Source organism: Pleurodeles waltl, chromosome 12 (assembly GCF_031143425.1).
Source record: "Pleurodeles waltl isolate 20211129_DDA chromosome 12, aPleWal1.hap1.20221129, whole genome shotgun sequence".
In the NCBI taxonomy this organism is placed as follows: domain Eukaryota; kingdom Metazoa; phylum Chordata; class Amphibia; order Caudata; family Salamandridae; genus Pleurodeles; species Pleurodeles waltl.
This window is the reverse complement of record NC_090451.1, coordinates 336192905-336213799: the sequence shown is the minus strand read 5'-3', so window position 1 is coordinate 336213799 and position 20895 is coordinate 336192905. Positions and strand designations below refer to the sequence as shown.

Below are 20895 nucleotides of genomic sequence, written 5' to 3'. Positions count from 1 at the left end.
GCTCTAATCCTGAGGCCTGCGACCTTTTACCCAGTCACATTTCACTTTATTCCTTTTATTATTTTAGCAATGCTTCATTTCAGTGGAGATGTTTTTTTATTACTTTTATCAGTTGTCCTTCCTTGCAGAAACGGTTATTAATTTCTTCACACAACATTTTCTGAACCCAAGGATGCCTACGATGATTACCGGGTATTGCCAATGCAAAAGGGAACACTGTCTACCTTACACGGAAAATACATGTTTTCACATCAGGGCAAGTTCTTGGGCTTTGTTATTATTAAAAAAACACAATGCCCTCATCTTAGAGGGGACGTTACAGCCAGTTTGCCCTCCTGTGATGCACGTCGCTGCAGTTTCTACCAAAATCTTTTGGTTCCTTTTCATCTAAGTGGGAGGACACCCAGCAGACTAACAGACCTCTTCTAACCTCAGCGCAGGTATGGGGATTATGTCTCCTTCCTGGGTCCAGAAGGGCAAATTAGGGCTAACACTGTTAATTGCACTCATGGAGGAACTCAGCACTGGCGGCAGGACTATCAGGCACTATTATGGCAACATCGTGGGACTTTTCTTGTGTTTCACTCGTGATTACCGCTGTCATAACATTGTGTTTTCATTATCCTTATCACCATTCATGCCCTGCTACATAGAACGCAGCTGATTCAATAAAACCTACTGAACCAAAACCCTGCTTCTGTTCTGTCCTTGCATGTGTGAGGACTGAGTATTGAGAGAAAGGGATGGGATCTGCTACCCCCTGACTTCCCTGAGCGGTTTGAGTGTGATGCAATAGACTGCCACAAATCACTTCTACACATGGGTACTTCTGGGGTGCTGCTAGCTAGCCGGAATGGGTTAGGCTGCACAGCTGTCACACGACATGTGTTAAGAATCAGTCCTCCATGCTCAGTGGTGCTGCCGCCCAAAACTCCAGCAGTCTTGATACTAAAGTGGGAGCCTATGACATTGCAGACAGAAGCTGCATTACAGTGGGTGAGGGTTGCATCAGCACTGGCATCTGAGCCGAGGGGTAGACACACTAGCCTTCAGGTCTGCACGCAGCACACTCAAAAAGGACTCCAAGTTGAGGATAAAGAGAAGCAAAAAGGCAAAGCCTGGTCTGGGTTCTAGAAGAGTTGATAAGGTTGTGACCAGTCCTAGTCCTGCAGTGCCTGGTCCAATGGGTCAAACAAGCCTAACCTGTCCACCACAGGTTGCAATAGACCTTCAGGAGAGTTATATAGCAAACGGTGGAAAAGCCTAAATTACACTGAGACATGAGGAGACAGACCCCAGCCCTAGCAGACAATCTGAAGAACTCTGTGGTTTCTTCAGGAAAACCTTAGCTTCACCTTAACCTCACCTTAGTACAAACATCTGATTATGAATCCATCTTCAAATGAATGCATTCATCTATTAATAAAAACAGTGATTTCAAGTTCGAGGTCTTCTCAATCTTTGTAGTTTTAATTGGCTGCTACTAGTCCACGTTCGGGTTAAGGAGCTAAAACAACAACTACTGGCGTATGTTTTCTCGGAGATCAGACAAGCTGCCACAGTCGATGTACATTTCTTTAGAAGGCAATCTATTATGATACCATTTAAGAAATATGAAGTGTTTTACATACTTCCGTGCATGTTGCAAATAGGCACAAAGTTATCATCACCAAGTTGCAATAGTTACATGATCAGACACCATCAACAAGCGTCATCACCAGTATGAACTAACCCAGGTAAAACATGTGAGATAAATACACATCTCGTGCAAGACACTTATCTATGTGGTGCAGGAACCCATCGTCTAAAATACAAGCAATAGTAGAACTACAATTCTGAAATATACGCCTTTTTGTTGGCCTGCAGTAATGGGGTAACTTCTCTGCATTTAGATGCTCAGAGGTCTTCCACCAACAATCACAAAGCTGTATTTTAAAACAACAAACACAACTTTGCCAGCTGGTACAAGACACAAAATTACCTCAAATTAAATATTCCGTTAACGTCGTTACTCGGGGTGAACAGTTTTTTTGTGCAATTTATTTCTAATGCATCGAAAGGGGCGCATTAGGAAGGAGTCTTATGACTGTATAATTACTGTGGCGAAAATTATGTTCAATATAATGACATGGTCAAAAATCATCGGAAGGTTTCAAACTGAAAAAACAGAACGGAAGTCATATTTAGAAAGTTACTCTAAGAGCCCGAGTATGATGCATAAGTCGACATTAACTTGCTGAGACGAGCATTTACGCGTTTATCTTTACAGCCTGCCCAAAATGCATAACACCCAAATATTTACTTAAGCCAGGGTTGTGGCCAGCACACCTCAAAATGTTCTATTCTTAGAGCAATGTTTCTCTTTAGATTAGTGGTTTACAGCAATGCTTTAGTGAAACCAAGAGGACACCCAGTGGCTGTTAAGTATAAAGCACAAGGACTTTCTGATATACATTTCTGTATTGCCTAGGTTACCTTTCTGTGCAGGACTACGAAACGGACACAAGAAATGTCACATTTACCCCATTTCACACCATAGTAAGATGATGTCCTGATTACCAAGCCATACGTCGAAACCATCGTGGGGCAAACTCGTATCACAAATGACTAATTACACACACTAACACAAATGCACAACATTACAGAAATGAGAGAGAAGCAAATAATTTTTTATAGTAACGCAAGTTGTATTAGGCTGACTTATAGAGGTACTCGCCAATGACGAATCAAGGCCCACAAAAGGGCGTTTTGTAATTGGGCACATGAAAAATCACCATCTCCTCACCTCCTCGAGTGGCCTAATCAATTTACAAGCCCTCTGAATCTTTAATTGCCCTACGTTATTGTAAGTTACTTCTGCTATTGTTTCTCCAATGAGCCCCTATCCCTTACTTCTCCACCTCAACTTCTTCATGCACCAATAAGGTTGCAGCCGATTCGTCGACCAATGATTACACCTTTTTTCGATCGTCGCTGTTTACTTAAATTGAGAGGTTCGACTATGGGTCTTAAGGACCTCTTGATTCTCCCCGATTACAAAAAAAGTCATTTTTTACTTCATTAGTTCTATATACAGTTCGTTGGTACATAAGTAAGAGTGTGATTTAAAGAACAAGTTACTTACCTTTGGTAACAAATTATCTGGTAGATACATATTCTAGTTGCAGAATCCTTACCTTAGAATTTCCCTCAGGCATCAAAATGGATCCAGAGATTTTTCTTCAAGCAGTACCCTTGCGCACCGTCAGTCGACTCCGCATGTGTCGTTCGACTCCCCGTGCATTGGCGTCGTAGTCTCTGCGACGACGTCGCAGTCGTATATAGACAACCCCAGCACGCTGACGTCAGTTTTCATGACTTTCCATGCCAGTAGTGTGGAGCCATTAAGAACACTGAATTTGGTGCGCCAAAACTAGGGCCCTCAAAGGGAGTACCTGACCCTAGAATAAAGTTCTCAAGTGTGGAGGGTGGGTGGGTGGGTGGGTTTAAGGAATCTGCAACTAGATTATGTCTCTACCAGATAATTTGTTACCGAAGGTAAGTAACTTGCTCATCTGATAGAGACTTATAGGTACAGATTCCTTACCTTAGAATAGGTACCCAAGCGATACCATCCGCAGAGGTGGTCTGCGAACCAAGATCAGACTAAAGTCCTGCAGGACCAAATGGCCAAAGTAGCCATCTCTACGGACCTGATTGTCTAGGCAGTAGTGTTTTGTGAACGTGTGCAGGGACACCCATGTTGCTGCCTGGCAGATATTCAGGATCGGAACTCTGCGTGCCAATGCAGTGGTTGTAGCAGTGGCTCTGATGGAATGAGCACGCAAACCCCCAGGGGGTTGCTTTTTTGTCAAAGCGTAGCACTTTTTGGTGCAGAGGACAACCCATCGAGAGACAGTCTGCTTCTGGACTGCCCGTCATTTCTTTGCACCCACATAACCAACAAAGAGTTGATCGTCCACCCAGAAGTCATTGGTACGATTGAGGTAGAATACCAACGCTCTTTTTGGATCCAGGCGATGGAGTCTCTCCTCTTCATGAGAAGGATGTGGGGGGGTGTAAAAAGTAGGCAAAGTATTGGGTTAGCCTACATGAAAGAGCGTGACCACCTTAGGGAGGAAAGAGGCTCTGGAACAAGGCCAGGACGGACAGAGAGAAATGGTGGCTTGGAAGAAAGAGTTTGGAGCTCCCTCACTCTGAGAGCAGAGATGATCTCAATGAGAAAGGCAGTCTTTAAAGTGAGAAGCCGCAAGGGACAATTATGTAGTGCCTCAAAAGGTACACACATGAGGTATGTAAGTACCAGGTTTAAATCCCACTGCTGCTTTATGAATGGAGTGGGTGGGAACATGCAAGTCCCTTAAGAAACCTCAGGATGGTTGATCTGGCAGTCTTAGAAAGGCAGAGAGGGCAGACAGATAGCCTTTAAGGGTGCCCAAAGAAGAGCCCTGCTGGGTAAGAGAGAGAATGAACAGTAAAACCTCAGGCAGATGTGCAGAAAGGGGATCAATAAACTTGTTGGTAAACAGTGCCTCAAATTTGTTCCAACAGACACATACCATTTAGGTGGAGGGACGTCTGTCTGCCAAGATTACATTGCATACTTCAGGCGGAAGGTCGAAATCGGTCAACTGCTGCTCCTCAATCTCCACGCGAGGAGGCGGAGACTGGACAGGTTCGGTGGAGAACCGTCCCCTGCTGCTGCAACAGAAGATCCTCCCGAAGGGGCAGTCTGATCGGAGAATCGATGGCCATACTCAGAAGCTCGGGATACCATAGTCTTCTTGCCCAGTCAAGAGCCACAAAAAGGACTTGGGCTGGATAATTCTTGATCTTCTTCAGAACTCTGGGAAGAAGAGAGCCCACCAGATGTTGAACAACCAAGGATATGCCCTGACGTCCCAGCCTTGTCCAGAGGCAGAGAGCCTCTTGACAAAGGGTTCACGACCCCACTCCGCCTTGTTTGTTGCAGTACCACATGGCAGTGGTGTTGTCTGTGAACACCTGCACCACTTTCCCTTGGAGAGAGGTAAGCAATGCTTTCAATGCAAGCCTGATCACCCTGAGCTCCAGAAGATTGATGCGGAGCCCAGACACAGTCGGAGACACGACACCTCTGATCTCCACCTCCTCTATGTGGCCACACCATCCCAGGAGTGACTCATTTGTCACTACTAGGAGATCTGGTTGGGAATGGGAGAGGGATCTGCCTCTCACCCAATCGCGATTCGAAAGCCACCACTGCAGATCTTGCACAGTTCTCTTGTGAGATCTGGACCATGTTGAAAAGATTCCCTTGATGCTGCGCCCAGTGGAACTTCAGGTCCCACTGCAGAGCCCGCATTGCATCACCGACAGGAGGCCATGAGGACCTGCAGCCTCAGTCATTCTCACCAAAGCCCAGGAGAGAGGCGGAAACATCAGGATCATAGCCTGAATATCCTGGACTCGCCTTTCGGGAGGATAAGCCTGAAACTGACCTATGTCCAGAACAGCTCTGATGAAAGGGAGCATCTGAGATGGAATCAGGTGTGACTTCGGCACGTTTATAGTTTCAATTATATGGCAAAATAATCAGGTTTTGTCGCTAGCTAATCTGCTTTTCATAAATCCCGATTTGGAGGGGCGGATTACTTGTGTGTTTCCGTAGTGCTTTTAATGTCGTTGGTACCACCTGGCGGATGGGCAGGTTGTAATGGGGTGGGCGGTAGATTGTCTTTTGCCTGTCTGTTGGTGGTTACTGCCGCAGTGTTTGTTGCTAACGCCGTGCCGGACGGAATGGTAAAGTGGCTGTTTGTGTTGGCGGTTTCTGCCGTGGTCATGACTCAATTTTTGTTACCGCCGGCCTATTGGCGGTATTATCGCAGCTTTAACACCGACCGCCAGGGTAGTAATGAGGGCCACAGTCTCTACCAGATAAGGCATTACCGAAGGTAAGTAACCTGTTTATCTCAGAGACTTCTAGCTAAAGATTCCTAACCTTAGAATAGATACACAAACAATACTATCCCCGGAGGTGGGGCTGCAGACCAATATCAAACAAGGACCGAACAATAAACTGCCCATCCCTACAGACCACACTTTCCAGGTAGTAGTGCTTTGTGAACATGTGCAAAGAGGCCCAAGTTGTTGCCTGTCAGATATCCACAACTGGAACTCTGTGCTAATGCAGTGGTCGCAGCTTTAGCTCTGGTGAAATGAGTTTACAAGCCCTCAGGGGGTTGCTTTTTGGCCCATGCATAATAGATCTTAAAACAGAGCACGACCCATCTGGAGATAGTCCACTTCTGCATAGTCCAACGGTTCTTTTCTCCAGCATACCCTACAAAGAGCTGCTCGTCCATCGGGAACTCTTGTTTGATCGCAGTAAAAAGACAATGCTCTTTTTGAGTCCAGACTATGGAGTCGTTCCTCTTTAGAGGGAGCTGGAAGAGCATAAAAAGTAGGCAGAGTGATTGAGTTGCTTAAGTGAAATGGAGTGACTACATTCAGAAGAAAGGAAGCTTTTGTGCAAAGCACCAGTTTTTCAGGATAGATGGAGAGGTAAGGAGACTTGGGTGACAAGGCCTGAAGTTCACTCATCTTCGGGCAGATATGATCACCATCAGGAAGACTGTTTTGATCATAAGGAGCCTTAGGGGACAATTATAGAGAGGCTCAAAAGGAGTGCAGATCAAGAATGTCAGTACCAGATTAAGGTTCCACTGAGGCATGATATATTGTCAAGGAGGAAAAAGATGTACCAGACCTTTCAGAAACGTATTTACAATACAGATTTGAAGGGGGATGCCTGGTCAGGCAACTGTACAAAAGAGCACATAGCACGATTACCCTTGAGAGTGACCAAAGCAGAGTGCTGCTGGGCAAGAGAAAGCATGAAGAGGAGAAGTTGAGGAAGAGGGGTAAAAGGAGATCAATATGTTTTTCTGCACATCATGGCACATTTTTTTTCCAACAGCAGGTGTATACCATCTTAGTGAAAGGACACCAGGCTGCCAAGATGACATCACAGCCTTAAGGAGGAAGATCGAAAGCTGTCAACCACCGCTTCTCAATCTCCACACATAAAGGCGGAGGCTGGCCAGGTTCAGGTGGAAGATCCTTCCCTGCAGCTGCAACAGAAGATCCTTCTGAAGGGGCAGCCTGATTGGAAAATCGATGACCATGTTCAGTAGCTCGGGAAACCAGACTCTCTGTTAAGTCTAGAGCCAAGATGACTTGGACCCATTCGCTCTTTATCTTCTTGAGAACCGTGGGTGGGAGTGGTATTAGCAGAAAGGCATGCAGGGCGCCTGAGCTCCAATCAAAAAAAAAAAAAAGGTTCTGAGCGAGAGCCACCTTGGAAACTCCTGCACGCAAAACTGCAGACATTGCATGTTCTTAGCGGCAGTAAACATATCTAACTGAGGTTCTCCACATTGCTGAAAGAGACCTTGCACCACCTCCACATGGAGACCCCCATTTGTGATTCACGAGGCATCTTTGGATGAGTATGCCAGTCCTGGCACACAGAGAACCCACCAGGTGTTGAACCACCAGGGATATGCCCTGATGTTCCAGCCATGTCCAGAGAGACAGAAGCCTCTTGACAAAGGGGTTCATGACTGCTGGCTGCCTGATCCACAAGGTCTGTGGGTACTGCACCTCAGACATGCAGAGGCTATGGAGCGTGCACAGAAGAGTGGCTGGGGGGGTATTGGCGCAGCTGGGAGCCCCTTGCATAGCCATGAAAGGAGCGAAAGCCAGGTTGTGGGTAACATGGGGACATAGAAAGGCCCAAGGAGCTGGCCATAGCCCGACTGTCCTTAAAGTGCTACAGCCTTGTCTCCGAACACATCGAAGCCATCAAAGGGCATGCCCATCAGGGATGATTGGACAGCACATGAAAAGACAGTTGTCCTCAACCAGGTGTGGTGCCTCAAAGCCATTGTCGACAAAACAGTTCTTCCCAGTGAGTCGGTCGTGTCAAGTCCACAAAGTATGCTGAACTTTGCTGCATCTCTCCTGTCTGCAACAGCCTGCGAGAGTACGGCAAGGGCCAGCTCCGGAACTGCTAGCAGCACCTGCACAACCATGTCCCACAGAGCATGCAGTGTTCATGACCTGCAATGCCAGGCTGGCGGAAGAAAGCATCTTCTTCTAAAAAGAATCCAGTCTCTTGGATTCCCTGTCTCGGGGTGCAGTAGGGAATGTGATAGGATTTAAATATGAAGTAGGGGCTTGGACTACCAAGCTCTCAGTGGTAGGGTTTTGGGTGAGGAAGTTTGGGCCCTGACTGCGGGTGGTGGCGATGGTAAATAGTTCTGTTCACAGGAGCCACCGTGCTGGGTTTGCACCTTGTCTCCAGGAGGAGGTCAGTGAAGGCTTCATTAAGCGGGAGTACTGTTCTGAAGGGGAAACTCCCGATTGCAGCACCTCAGTCAAGATGTTGGTCTTGACCGTCACCAAAGGCTGTAAATCAAAAACCTCACCTGCTCTCCATGCCACCATTGCCAAAGACCTTCCTTCTTCCATAGCCATAGTAGGGGGAGAAAGCATACCAGTATCTGGAGAAGTATGCAGCCCACTGTCTTCACCCAATTCCTCACATCAGTCCATATTTGTGTCTTCATAGGGCTGGTATTTTTCAGAGCCCAGAGACCCCTCCCATTCTGCCCGAGCCTTAGCCTACAGGAATAGGGCTCAGGATCTGACCTGGAGAGCATAGCTTCAGGCGGCGCAGGGAATGGCGCCGAGCGATGCACTCCTGGCTTTGTAACGGAGTCAGGCATTAGAACGGAGCAGCGCCAGGAGCATCAGCATTGGGACTGGTGTCGAGCAACGTCACGATGGTGCCACCAGCACTAGTCTGGATCAAGGACAGTATCCTCGGGCCCCAACTGGAGCTGGGACCAGAGCCACAGACGCAGAACCAGAAGGGGTCTCTGCAGACTCCTCGAGGCAAGACGCGCTGGAGAAATTGCCCCGTACAAATATGAGGCATTTGGCCTCATAAATAAAATTCTATCAGCTGGACGGGTGTTGCTAAGGCTCCTGAAAATTCAGGAAGACTCGGAGTGGGCCCAGGCACAGGCTCTACCAGGCCTTGAATGATGGCGCTCCCACGTCTCATCACTGGATGGACGTGAAGAAGCTAAAGACCTCTTTGACGACTTCCTATGGAGGGCCTTACCTGAGTAGCCTGGCAACTTGGGAGTGTGACTAGGCTCTCTGAGTCTGTGCCTAATCCGTGGGACCTTCCGCTTGACTGGGACCTCGATGGTTGAGGATTCACATGCCAAGTCAGCAAGAGCTTCAGGGATCACACCCTCAAGGCCTTTAGGTGCATGGCATAGCAGTCAGAGTACGACTTTGGGCTGTGGTCGCGCTCAAAATACCACAGACAAACAAGATGCAGGTCCATCACTGACATCAGTCGATGACAGGCACCACAGGGCTTGAAGCTGGCCTTCTTGGATGACATCCCTGCCACACCAGGAGGAAAACCTCAAAAAGAAGTGGACAAAATGTCAAATAAGTTCAGTCAAAAAGTGACTGACAGGGTAGCTCTTCTCCATTTCAACGGTGGCTGGCGTGGAAAGTAAAGAACTGACATCAGCGCACCTGGGTGGCTTCTATATAGGTAATGCAGACATCACTTCTGACAACACATGCAGAGCCAAACAACACCACCTACCAGCATGCAGGGGTACTGTTCGTGAAAAATCTACCAGATCCAGTCTGACACCTAGGGAAACTTGAAGATGAGTACTCTGCAGCTAAATGTCTCTATCAGATAGCTATGTAGTATAATATGGATCTCCTTAAAATAGTTTTTTTATTGCCATACAACTCTGATATGTTTTAATCTTGTAATGAGACTGATGTCTGTAATAAACGTGTGGGACCTACTACTGAAGAAAACTTCTCTCGATAATGATATCACATAAAAACACATCAATATACAAACTGAGAATGTAAAATACTTAAACAATGTAATTTGGACGTAAAACCTTTATATGTGAGATAATGACAAGGTCCTTTAGAACATACAAGGAGGCATCCAGGACTACTGTGTCTAACTAAAATCTCAAAATGCAGTATCAAATGGAGGAAATTATATTTATTTGTGGTTACACACTCGATCTAATCCCCTTAAGTTAGAGCATAGGTCATCCACTGTGCACATCCTTCCACTAGGAAGGCGGAAGATGATGACAAGATCAGCCAGATCCCTTCAATATGGCCACTAAATGGATCACTATACACAGTGCAACAGCATTCCTTGACCACAGTCTTGGTCTCAGACAGTAATTGGGTGTGGAATTTCCCCCATCTAAAAATGTTTCACCTCAGATTTTAGATGTTTACAGATCATATGAATCACCACATTCATCAGGGTATCAAGTGCATATTTACAGAGTTTTGTCTCAGAGCGTATGTCTACTATTCCATACCTCGCTTGAACTCCCCAAGATGGTCGAATTCCAAAACACTGATGTTGTTCCACCCATCCTTCATTTAAAGTGTGCTGGGAACCCTCCTTACACAAGGTCTACTTTCCAACTAAAATCAAATCTAGACTGCATCTCCAGACTCTATTGTAAGATCACAGCTACTACACAGATATCTAAAAGAAAGAGTCCGCCACACGGTAAAGGTAGGCGGGGTACACTCTAAACAGAGTTACCAATCCTTTATTTACCCTCCCTTTTCCTAACCCATAACTTTTTGGTCCGGTAAGAGCACAAAGAACTATCTTTTGAGAGATATTTTGTCAATTTATCCCATTAAATACAATTGTTAGTGTAAGGAAATGCCTTCTTAGCATGGTTACCCCCTGACTTTTTGCCTTTTGTTGATGCCAGTTATGATTGAAAGTGTGCTGGGACCCTACTAACCAAGCACCAGTATTCTTTCCCTAAACTGTACCTTTGTTCCCAAAAGTGGCACAGCTCTGGCACACAGATAAGTCCATTGTAAACGGTACCGCTGGTACCAAGGGCCCTGTTGCCAAGGGAGGTCTCTAAGGGCTGCAGCATGTCTTATCCATCATGGGGACCCCTCACTCAGCACATGCCCACTGCCTCACAGCTTGTGTGTGCTGGTGGGGAGAAAAAGACTAAGTCGACACAAGCCAGCATATGTGCATGAGCACTATTCCCCTACAGTGTCTAAGCAAAACCTTAGACATTGTAAGTGCAGGGTAGCCATAAAGAGTATATGGTCTGGGAGTTTGGCAAACACGAACTCCACAGTTCCATAATGGCTACACTGAAATCTGGGAAGTTTGGTATCAAACTTCTCAGCACAATAAATGCACACTGATGCCAGTGTGGAATTTATTGTAAAATGCACCCAGAGGGCATCTTAGAGATACCAGTCCGACTCCTAGTGCTAGGCTGACCAGTTTCTGCCAGCCTGCCACAACCAGACAAATTTTTGGGCCACATGGGGAGAGTGCCTTTGGCACTCTGTGGCCAGGAACAAAGCCTGTACTGGGTGGAGGTGCTTCTCACCTTCCCCTGCAGGAACTGTAACATCTGGCGGTGAGTCCCAAAAGGCTCATGCCTTTTGTTACAGCACCCCAGGGCATCCCAGCTAGTGTAGATGCCTGCCCCTCCGGCCACTGCCCCCATTTGTGGTGGAAAGGCTGGAGGAGATAATGAGAAAAACAAGGAGGAGTCACCCACCAGTTAGGACTGTCCCTAAGGTGCCCTGAGCTGAGGTGACTCCTGCCTGTAGAAATCCTCCATCTTGAGATTGGAGGCTTCCCCAATACGATTAGGGATGTGCCCCCCTCCCCTCAGGGAGGAGGCACAAAGAGGGTGTAGCCACCCTCCAGGAGAGTAGCCATTGCCTACTGCTCTCCTGACCTAAACACACACCTAAATCTAGTATTTAGGGGCGACCCAGAACCCAGGAAATCAGATTCCTGCAACCTACAACAAGAAGAGGGACTGCTGACCTGAAAGCCCTGCAGAGACGACAACTGACTTGGCCCCAGCCCTACCGGCCTGTCTCCAGACTCAAAGAACCTGCACAGCTATGCATCCGACAGGGACCAGCGACCTCTGAGGACTCAGAGGACTGCTCTGAAACCGAAGGACCAAGAAACTCCTGAGAACAGCGGCACTGTTCACCAACAGCAACATTTTTGCAACTTTGTAACAACTTTTAAAGAACTCACTCTTCCCGCCGGAAGCATGAGACTTCACACTCTACACCCGGCTCCCCCGGCTCGAGCTCCAGAGAACAAACCCCGCAGAGAGGACTCCCAGGCGACTACGACTACGTGAGTAAGCTGAGATGACCCCCCTGCACCCCAAAGCGACTCCTGCAGAGAGGATCCAGAGGCTCCCTCTGACTGCGACTGCCTGGTAACAAAGAACCTGGCGCCTGGACCAAGCACTGCACCAGCAGCCCCCAGGACCAAAAGGAACCAACCTCCAGTGCAGGATTAACCAGCAGGTGGCCCTCTTCCTAGCCCAGTCGGTGGCTGTCCCAAGAAGCCCTCCTGTGCCCTGCCTGCATCGCCTAAGTGACCCCCTGGTCCCTCCACTGCTGTCTATAGCAAACCAGACGCCAACTTTGCAGACTGCACCCGGCTGCCCCTGTGTCGCTGAGGGTGGGTTATGTGTGCCTGTTTGAGTACCCTCCAGTGCTCTACAAACCCCCCCGGATCTGCTCCCCGAGGACGCAGGTACTTACCTGCCAGCAGATAGGAACCGGAGCACCCCTGTTCTCCATAGGTGCCTATGTGTTTTGGGCCCTCCTTTGACCTCTGCACCTGACCGGCCATGTGTTGCTGGTGCAGTGACTTTGGGGTTGCCTTGAACCCCCAACGGTGGGCTGCCTATATCCAGGAGACTGACGGTGTAAGTGCTTTACTTACCTGAGAAACCTAACAATACTTACCTCCCCCAGGAACTGTTGATTTTTGCACTGTGTACACTTTTAAAATAGTTTATTGCCATTTTAACCTATGCTGTGTATATTACTGCTTTAACTCAAAGTTCCCTACTTACCTGTGTGGAGTACCTTGCATTTTATGTATTTACTTCAAATCTTGAATCTTGTGGTTCTAAAATAAATTAAGAAAAGATATTTTCTATATAAAAACTATTGGCCTGGAGTTAAGTGTTTGAGTGTGTGTTCCTCGTTTATTGCTTGTGTGTGTACAACAAATGCTTAACACTACCCTCTGATAAGCTTACTGCTCGACCACACTACCACAAAATAGAGCATTAGAATGATCTAATTTTGCCACTATCAACCTCTATGGGGAACCCTTGGACTCTGTGCACACTTATCTTTCACTTTGAGATAGCATATACAGAGCCAACTTCCTACAGTTAGTTTGTCATCCCATCTGCTATGGATTGTTCATGACAACGTTAAACCATTTTTTAGGTATTTATGCCAATTACAGCTCAATGTTATGACTTCTCATGTTGTTATGTCAATGAGATGCCAGAATATAATTCTCTCCCTTTCCCTCCTTCAAATTCCTAAAATAAATCAGAGAAGACAGACAACCTCCCCTCACAGCTAGCACCTGCTACCAACCTCCACCATCAGCTAGGCATGACGTGTCCCGTTTACTACCAAAGACACATATATTTATCTTAATCCTACTCATCTACTGGCACACTGATGGGCCAATCTCTTGGACTTATATCCTTTCATGTCTAGCCACCATGAAGCAGATCACCATTTACATTGGCATTTCAAGATATTCCTCCTCTACACATACTGGCTCCTTTACCACTTACACTTACTTACCTCCGATACCGCCCAAGGATAAATCAGCTAACCTTACTAAAGAAGTCTATCTCAGGAACATATGCACTGAGACCAACAAAGAGGAGGTGGTTACAGTCCCTTCTATGGATCTTCCAATCTAGTAAACTGACCTTACTGACTACTGGCCAGTCCTCATTTAGACCTATTTTCTATCCACTAGAAAACCTACCAAAATTTTGAATATAACTGCGACTTTAACAAGTAAAACGAATTACAGGTGCCTCTGCGCCATTACCAACAAACAAAAGCAGGCTCTAGGAACTCAACTTAACCTATACGACCATAAAAGTGCGTGTACATCAAAAGTAAAAATTTAAATAATGAAATTCTATGTTCTCGACAAATGTGTGACATCACAAATAATCGCAAATTTGTCACCGTACATTTCTAAGAACCTTAAACACAAGTGCAGCGAGATACCTGTGTGATACTCCCCTTGACCACACCGATTAAACTGACTTTCGATTTAACATGTTTATTCAAAGCTTTGAAAAGTCCCCAGGCCTGTGCGCCACCAAAAGGCAAAATATATGTTGACTGTCCAGCTGCTCACCTTTGAGGTGTCCACAGCGTGGACAAATACAATCGAAAGCACAAGAATTATGTTTTTACACTAAATACCGTGTAGAAGCTACTTGTAGGAGTAAAGGTGGATGTGATTCTGAAATATTCGGATGAATATTGAAATTCAGGTGAAAGCATTCCTATCAATACATTTAAACATATTAACAACCTAACCTCAGAAAGATGTGTAGTGCGCTTAATATCTTTTGACCACCAATGGCTCTATAGTCCGCTACAAAATACTCCAGGAGTAGTCATCACATTAGGAGAATGAGCATTGAAAATCTTAGCTATAGTGCCGAATTATAGCGTCATTTAGAATATACGTAAATGTGCTGCAATATAATTAATTTATAACGTACTCCCTCACTTTTGACACAACATTCTAACTTCTGTTTGTCATAATAAGTGCTACTGGCAGAGGCAACAGAAATATGATGGCACATTTGATGAAGTGCGCTAAAGCTAATTCATTTGAAAGACAGAAAAGAGAATTGAAAGCAACTCTGGGCTACTATCCATACTCAGAGGATGGTTCATGCTCTGGTTTTCACGGACTCCTCTACCCTTTGTTGACACAACACCCTCTTCTCTTTGCCATCCCTTCTCTGATCCCTTCCGGATTCCCCAAGTAACAAAAATAACTGCAACAGGTGTTCGTATTTTATTTTATTTAGCAAGACCCAAGGATCGACTGCAACATAACATTTTAATTTTCCATGATGAATTGAGATTTTGATTAATATTTTCATTTAACATTCCTTCTCATTTCAATCATTCCATTCATTTACTCCAAGTAGTTCTATGCTTACAGCATCCATGTTCCTTCCTTACTTTTAAATAAAATGCTTAGTTCCATATTTATACAATGTTGAGCCTGTTTGGACATTCGCCGAGCTTAAGTCGTCAAGTTAGTGTTTGTTATAAAGTCCTGGCAACGTCGCAAAATGCCATCCAATCATCTTCAGCTCAAAAAATGCTCGTGAATCCCATATATTTCAGCAAACAGGTATTATATTTTTGTGATGGCCACATACAACACTGGAATCTTACCATAACATAAAACAACTAATTATCCTAGCAGCTTTAAGTCATCCGAGATATACAAAAAGACAACGTAATTAAAGCGTTCGGTGTGAGAGCCTTGTAGACCAGTGATTCTTAGCCTGTGGTCTGCGACGCCTACTCAGGAAGTCCACAGCTGTTTAGAAAATTAAATAATAGCAGGATAATGAAGAATAAACACATAAAAACGAACAAATGAAAAAGGAACATGATAAAACGCTCTGTAAATGTGAAGAAATCTGAAACATGGATTGCAAAAATAGTGCTGGTCCTCATCTTAATTTGAGGGAGTAGTGCCAGTACTACAAAATAAGGAATCTAGTGCGGACAACTGGTGCCTCATACGAAGCACGGGCAAACGCTTACAAAAAGAAAGGATGCACTGGAGCAAAAAAAAAAAAAGCAATATATCTTCTAACAAACAGTATTTTGCTTGGCCTTTTATAAACTCCAATTCAATCTTCCGATGAAACTTTCGATTTATGCATGTTTTGTTTTGGAAAAAATATTTTAAAATGCGTTCATTTGTTTGATGTAGACTCTTTCTGTGTTGTGTCTATTGTTCTGAGGTTGATATCACAGAAACTGCTTAGGTCGCGGCCCCCGGTAACGAACAGTGATTCACTGGGGTCCCACGGAAGACAAAGGTTTAAGAACCGCTGTAGACTACTGTGATGGTGCTCATTCTAGTCAGTTAGAACCACTTGGAATTCAAAACCTGCTCCAGGGAAGGCTAAGCAGAAGATGACAGCAGCAAAAGATTAGAAAAAAGTTGTTTTCCACACTGTTACAAAAAACAGATTCCTCTCGCGCCTTGCAGGAGCGATGCCCGCAGCTCAACAGCAGTAATCTTCTAAAGCATACAGCAAGAAGATCCGACAACATTTTGAACTTAAATTTGACGATGGCTACTTGCGTACTGAGAGTCAGAGCACAGACATTAGGCAATAAGGACGAAAATTTTCAGTTTCAAACTAAAATAACGTTTTTACATTCCCCTTGAAACAAGTCCTTTGCTGTTAGCACATGAACCAGCTATAGCAGAGTTTTTAAGACTGAGAAACGTTGTAAAACACTGCCCTCTTGTGTTATATCTACTGTACTTAAAAAAAAAAAAAAAAATTATACCTGAAAGAACCACCTCCAGGGTCATTCAGCTTGTTTTTCTGATTTGCAGAGACCTGAACACAAAAGCCCCCAGGACTCCTGCTGGCATGTATTGTTGGTGTCTTCCCGGCTGTGCCTGAAAAACACAAGCAATGTTATTATGAACTGTCCTGAACAATTTGTGTCAAGCAGCCTTCTGTCCAGGAACTAAATGTAACTGTCTGTAAATTGCAAGTGAAAGCAAATGCCGGTATTCTTTTAATGTTAGTTCGGATAAAAAAGAAACACTTCAAACGATTCTTTATATTTTTAAAGTTAAAATAAAAAAAATCCACTAACAATGTACGGTTGCTAAAATGTAAGTTTGTCGAAAAGTGAATGAGACACACTGACGGCAAAAGCTGAATCCATGGCATTTAGAGCTCTGTAATCAAACAACTGCTACATGCCGCAAACACGAGGTCAGTGAGAAATGGCACACAATCGGTGCTTAATTGTTAAGGCTATATTTATATCCAACACACAAAATCGACAGGCACTTTTCTTGACTTATCATCGAATTTTATTATCGAATTTTCAAGAGTAATGTCACACCCAACCACGCCATAAAATATTTATAGAACTTGTGCCCTTGTTTAAAAACTTTCATGTCCTGTATACCAACTTTTTTAGGGTCGAGCCTGCGTCGCATGCGTATGCGTATGCGTTTCGCTTGCGAGACGTTTTAGGAGTTAGAAAAGGGCTTGGAGACCCGTCCATGTCACGTCAGTGTCTTTCATTGGTTCGTGGGCTTGCCTGTTAAAATCTGCTTGCTGACATTAGTGGTTAGCCCTCCTCGAGCGCAGCGACCAAGTACTGAAAACATGCAAGGCTCGCTGTTTTCCGTCAGGTTTGTGGACTACTTTTTATCTTTTGTTCGCAGCACGATCTCGCTTTTTTCAATTTTTATTGGATAGGTATGATTGTTCCCATCTTTTCTGCCTGCAAAGGATTAAATATTATGATTACCATTGTAGAGTCTGACCCTTTCACCCAACTACAACATCGATAAACGGAGCTGCAACAGTAATTGCAAAACTCACAGCAATTCTAAATATCGCACAGCGGGAAATTGCGTTCATGCAAAAGCAAAAAAATACTGGCTATAGGGACACAATCAAACTGTGCTTCGGATCAGTGGAGAAGGGACATAATGAAAGTTTCCATGTGAAAACCTCCATCAACACACACAAATGCCTTCTACACAGAAAATATATAAGAATTGTGCATTGTCATTCATACTTTTCACGTACTCGCACGCCTTTGTTTATATCTGTATATAAATACTTGCTTAGCACTTGTAGGTTTGAATCAGCAGCTTTGGGGAAACGGATTTCAAGAGAATGGCACAACAGAAACACAACTTAGTAAGATCCGTCAACCAATAGATAGTGTTGAGGCATTAGAAATGGCAAACGCCAGATAAAGCCCCATGTACAAGGTGGGTGATGGGGCATATAAACAGTGAGACTGGGAGAAGAGGTATTTAGTGTGTCCGATAAATACATTCTAGCCCAGTTTAAACCGCGAAGGGTAGCATAACATGGAGCTCGGGGCCTATCACACTCAGTTTCACAAGTCACAGTACCTCTAGGCCGTTTTCCACCCAGTAAGTTTAGTTATGTTTGAAACGCTGAAAATTACCCGGACAAATACAGTGGATGTGGTTTTTCTTGTACACTGGATTAACCAGCTGCGATAGATCCTCAATCGCTTGAAATTCTGATCCTTGTGCAAAGGTTTACACAGGGGTTTGATGCAAGCACTGGAAATTTGTGGCCCACTTGTTGTGGGGCCTTAAGTGTTTAAAAGTGAACATAATGAATGGTAAGAGAAAGTGGTTAATGGTTGCTAATGTATTTGTAATTTATTTCATTGTTACAAAGCACAGCTTGCTACAGATAGGTACTCATACAGGAAGGTAATTACAGCTTCATAAGGATATAGAGGGATTGACATTGCTGTCAATAAAAAAAGATGGAATAACATATCTTGTCAGAAATAGCGCTAATACCTGATTTGAAGTATCAGTATTTTTTCGTCTAATGTAAACCCCTCAACTGAAGGTCGAAAACTGAGTATATGGATGTAGAGAATAAATACAGGGAAAGGAACACTGAACAGGCACATCACCAAATAGGTCAGCAGATAAGCCAAGTGGGTTGGATAGTCTTGGTGGCAGGCACTGAATACAGTTTGTTTCGTGGTGTTTAAAATATATTTCTGACGTTGTGCAGGTGTTACGTGCTGGTTGTCCAGTACCATTATTTGGGCCATTGGTGCTGGGTGTCTATATTTTTGGAGCCCTGCCACCATTATTACTTTTCTGATCTCTAAACTGCTACAAGCATCTCTGAATTATTAGTGAGACGACATGTGGTTCTACACAGAACTAAGCACAAGCATTTCTGAAAACAATTATCGGGCATTGCACGGTGGATTGCACATGTGGCCCATGTTGCCCCTCATGTTACTGGCAGAGATTTGGTATATTTAACAGAAATTTGATATTAAGGACAGTGCCCAACCATATGGTGTAGTACCCTGGTTCAATTGGCAAAATACCAGAGAATAAAAGCAACACTCTGGCATTTCAAGGGCGAAATAAACCCCATAATTTTTAGGTCGAGCATAGCAGCGCGCAAGCGCTGCTTTTCCGACGTCTTAATATATATCTGGGATTTTAACCACACCCACCACTATCATTCGTTCATGGGCTTGCCCTTCAAAAATCATTTATATTTGTAGTTAACTGCTTTATGTTTGTCCCTCCTTGGGGCGGTTTAGTTACCCACTATCATTCGTTCATGGGCTTGCCCTTCAAAAATCATTTATATTTGTAGTTAACTGCTTTGTGTTTGTCCCTCCTTGGGGCGGTTTACTTACCGCCTTGGACATTGCCCCTGTTACATTGCTAATTGCACTTTTGCCAATACGTTTGACTTCCAGAAAACTTCTTTTCCCTTTTGTGTGCTCTTTCACACTGATTCCGTGGTGCTTTGAATGGGCTCACTTATGTGAAACTGTATTACTTTTCGTTTTCAATTTATGTGGCAACAAAGTCTGGTTAGGAGTTTACAACGCTAATAGCTCTAACTCGAGCAAATGCAAGACCCACTGCATTGCAAATGCTTGTTTCTCTTGCAAGCAAGGAAGCTAAGTAATCCCGCAAGAGCCATATCGATCACATATGTATGATATATATAAAAGTTTTTTTTAGAGAGGAACAAACCTTGTAACTTGATAACGTGGTAAACACTATTATTAAAGATTTATCGTTCATACCTACATTTAAACTAGCCAAGTATAGCTACCAATGCATTAACAACATAGAGCACATTGTCATGTACTGAATTATCCTTTTTTGACAATTTACTTTAGTTAAACAAATATTCATGCATTCAAAAGTTAAAGAACATTCAAGATTTCCCTCACAACCCTTGCATATTTCAATGGCCCAACATAGTTTATGTCACATGTGCATCTCAATTGCAAAGGTAGAAGGATTATTTACAGTAATGGTGCCTCTAAATTTCAATCAAGTAGCCTCATTTAAGTGGTTATGCGTTTCAGCATGTACAAGATGTAAGGACTCCTCAGGAAAATAATGGCGTCTGTCATTGACATGGAAGAGCCTAGGTAAATCAGGACTTGAAAATGTTAGCTTTTGTACGAAAGCACCCTTTTTGGCATGGTTAGCCGCCACCTTTTGACTGATTTCTGATGTGGCTTTGACTTAGTGTACTGGGTCCCTGCTAACCAGGTCCCCAGTGGTAGATCTCTTTCACCACTTTTGGCAAACTCTTTAGCTACCACTCTAGGGGCCAGATGTAGGATACTTTTGCGAGTCACAAATGGGTCACAGCGCTATTCGCGACCTCGCAAAAATCGAAATGGGATGTACAAATCCCATTTCGGAGTACCAAATAGCGATGCGACCCATTACCGACTCGCAAAAATTGCGACCTGATTTTGCGACTTGCAATTACGAAGTAGCAAATTTCGAGTCGCAAACCGAATGCACAAGCCAGTCGCTAATTGCGACTAGTCGCAAAAAGCCTATTTTGCACACCCAGATTACCACTGATTCCGAACAGGTGGTAACCAGAACTTAAGTATAAAAGGAGACCCAGAAGGCATATGGGTTACTCAAAATGGCTGCACTATATGTGATTGCATGGAGGAGGAGAGTCCAGGCTGCCCAGCAGAAGAGGAGGAGGAGGAGGAGGAGGAGGAGGAAGAGGAGGAAGAGGAGGAGGAAGAGGAGGAAGAGGAGGAGGAGGAGGAGGAGACAGGAGAGGATATACCGAACCAGGCAGACACTATTTCACCAAA

General features: G+C 44.5%; 1 protein-coding gene across 1 annotated transcript in view; it reads right to left on the bottom strand.

The window, feature by feature from the left end:
- The window catches only part of LOC138267494 (transcription initiation factor TFIID subunit 4-like), a 1241721-nt gene that overhangs the window by 847369 nt on the left and 373457 nt on the right, over positions 1-20895 (bottom strand). Inside the window, exon 9 of the mRNA XM_069216487.1 lies at positions 16543-16657. Within this exon, the coding sequence (XP_069072588.1) occupies positions 16543-16657 (115 nt within the window). The remainder of the gene's footprint in view (positions 1-16542; positions 16658-20895) is intronic.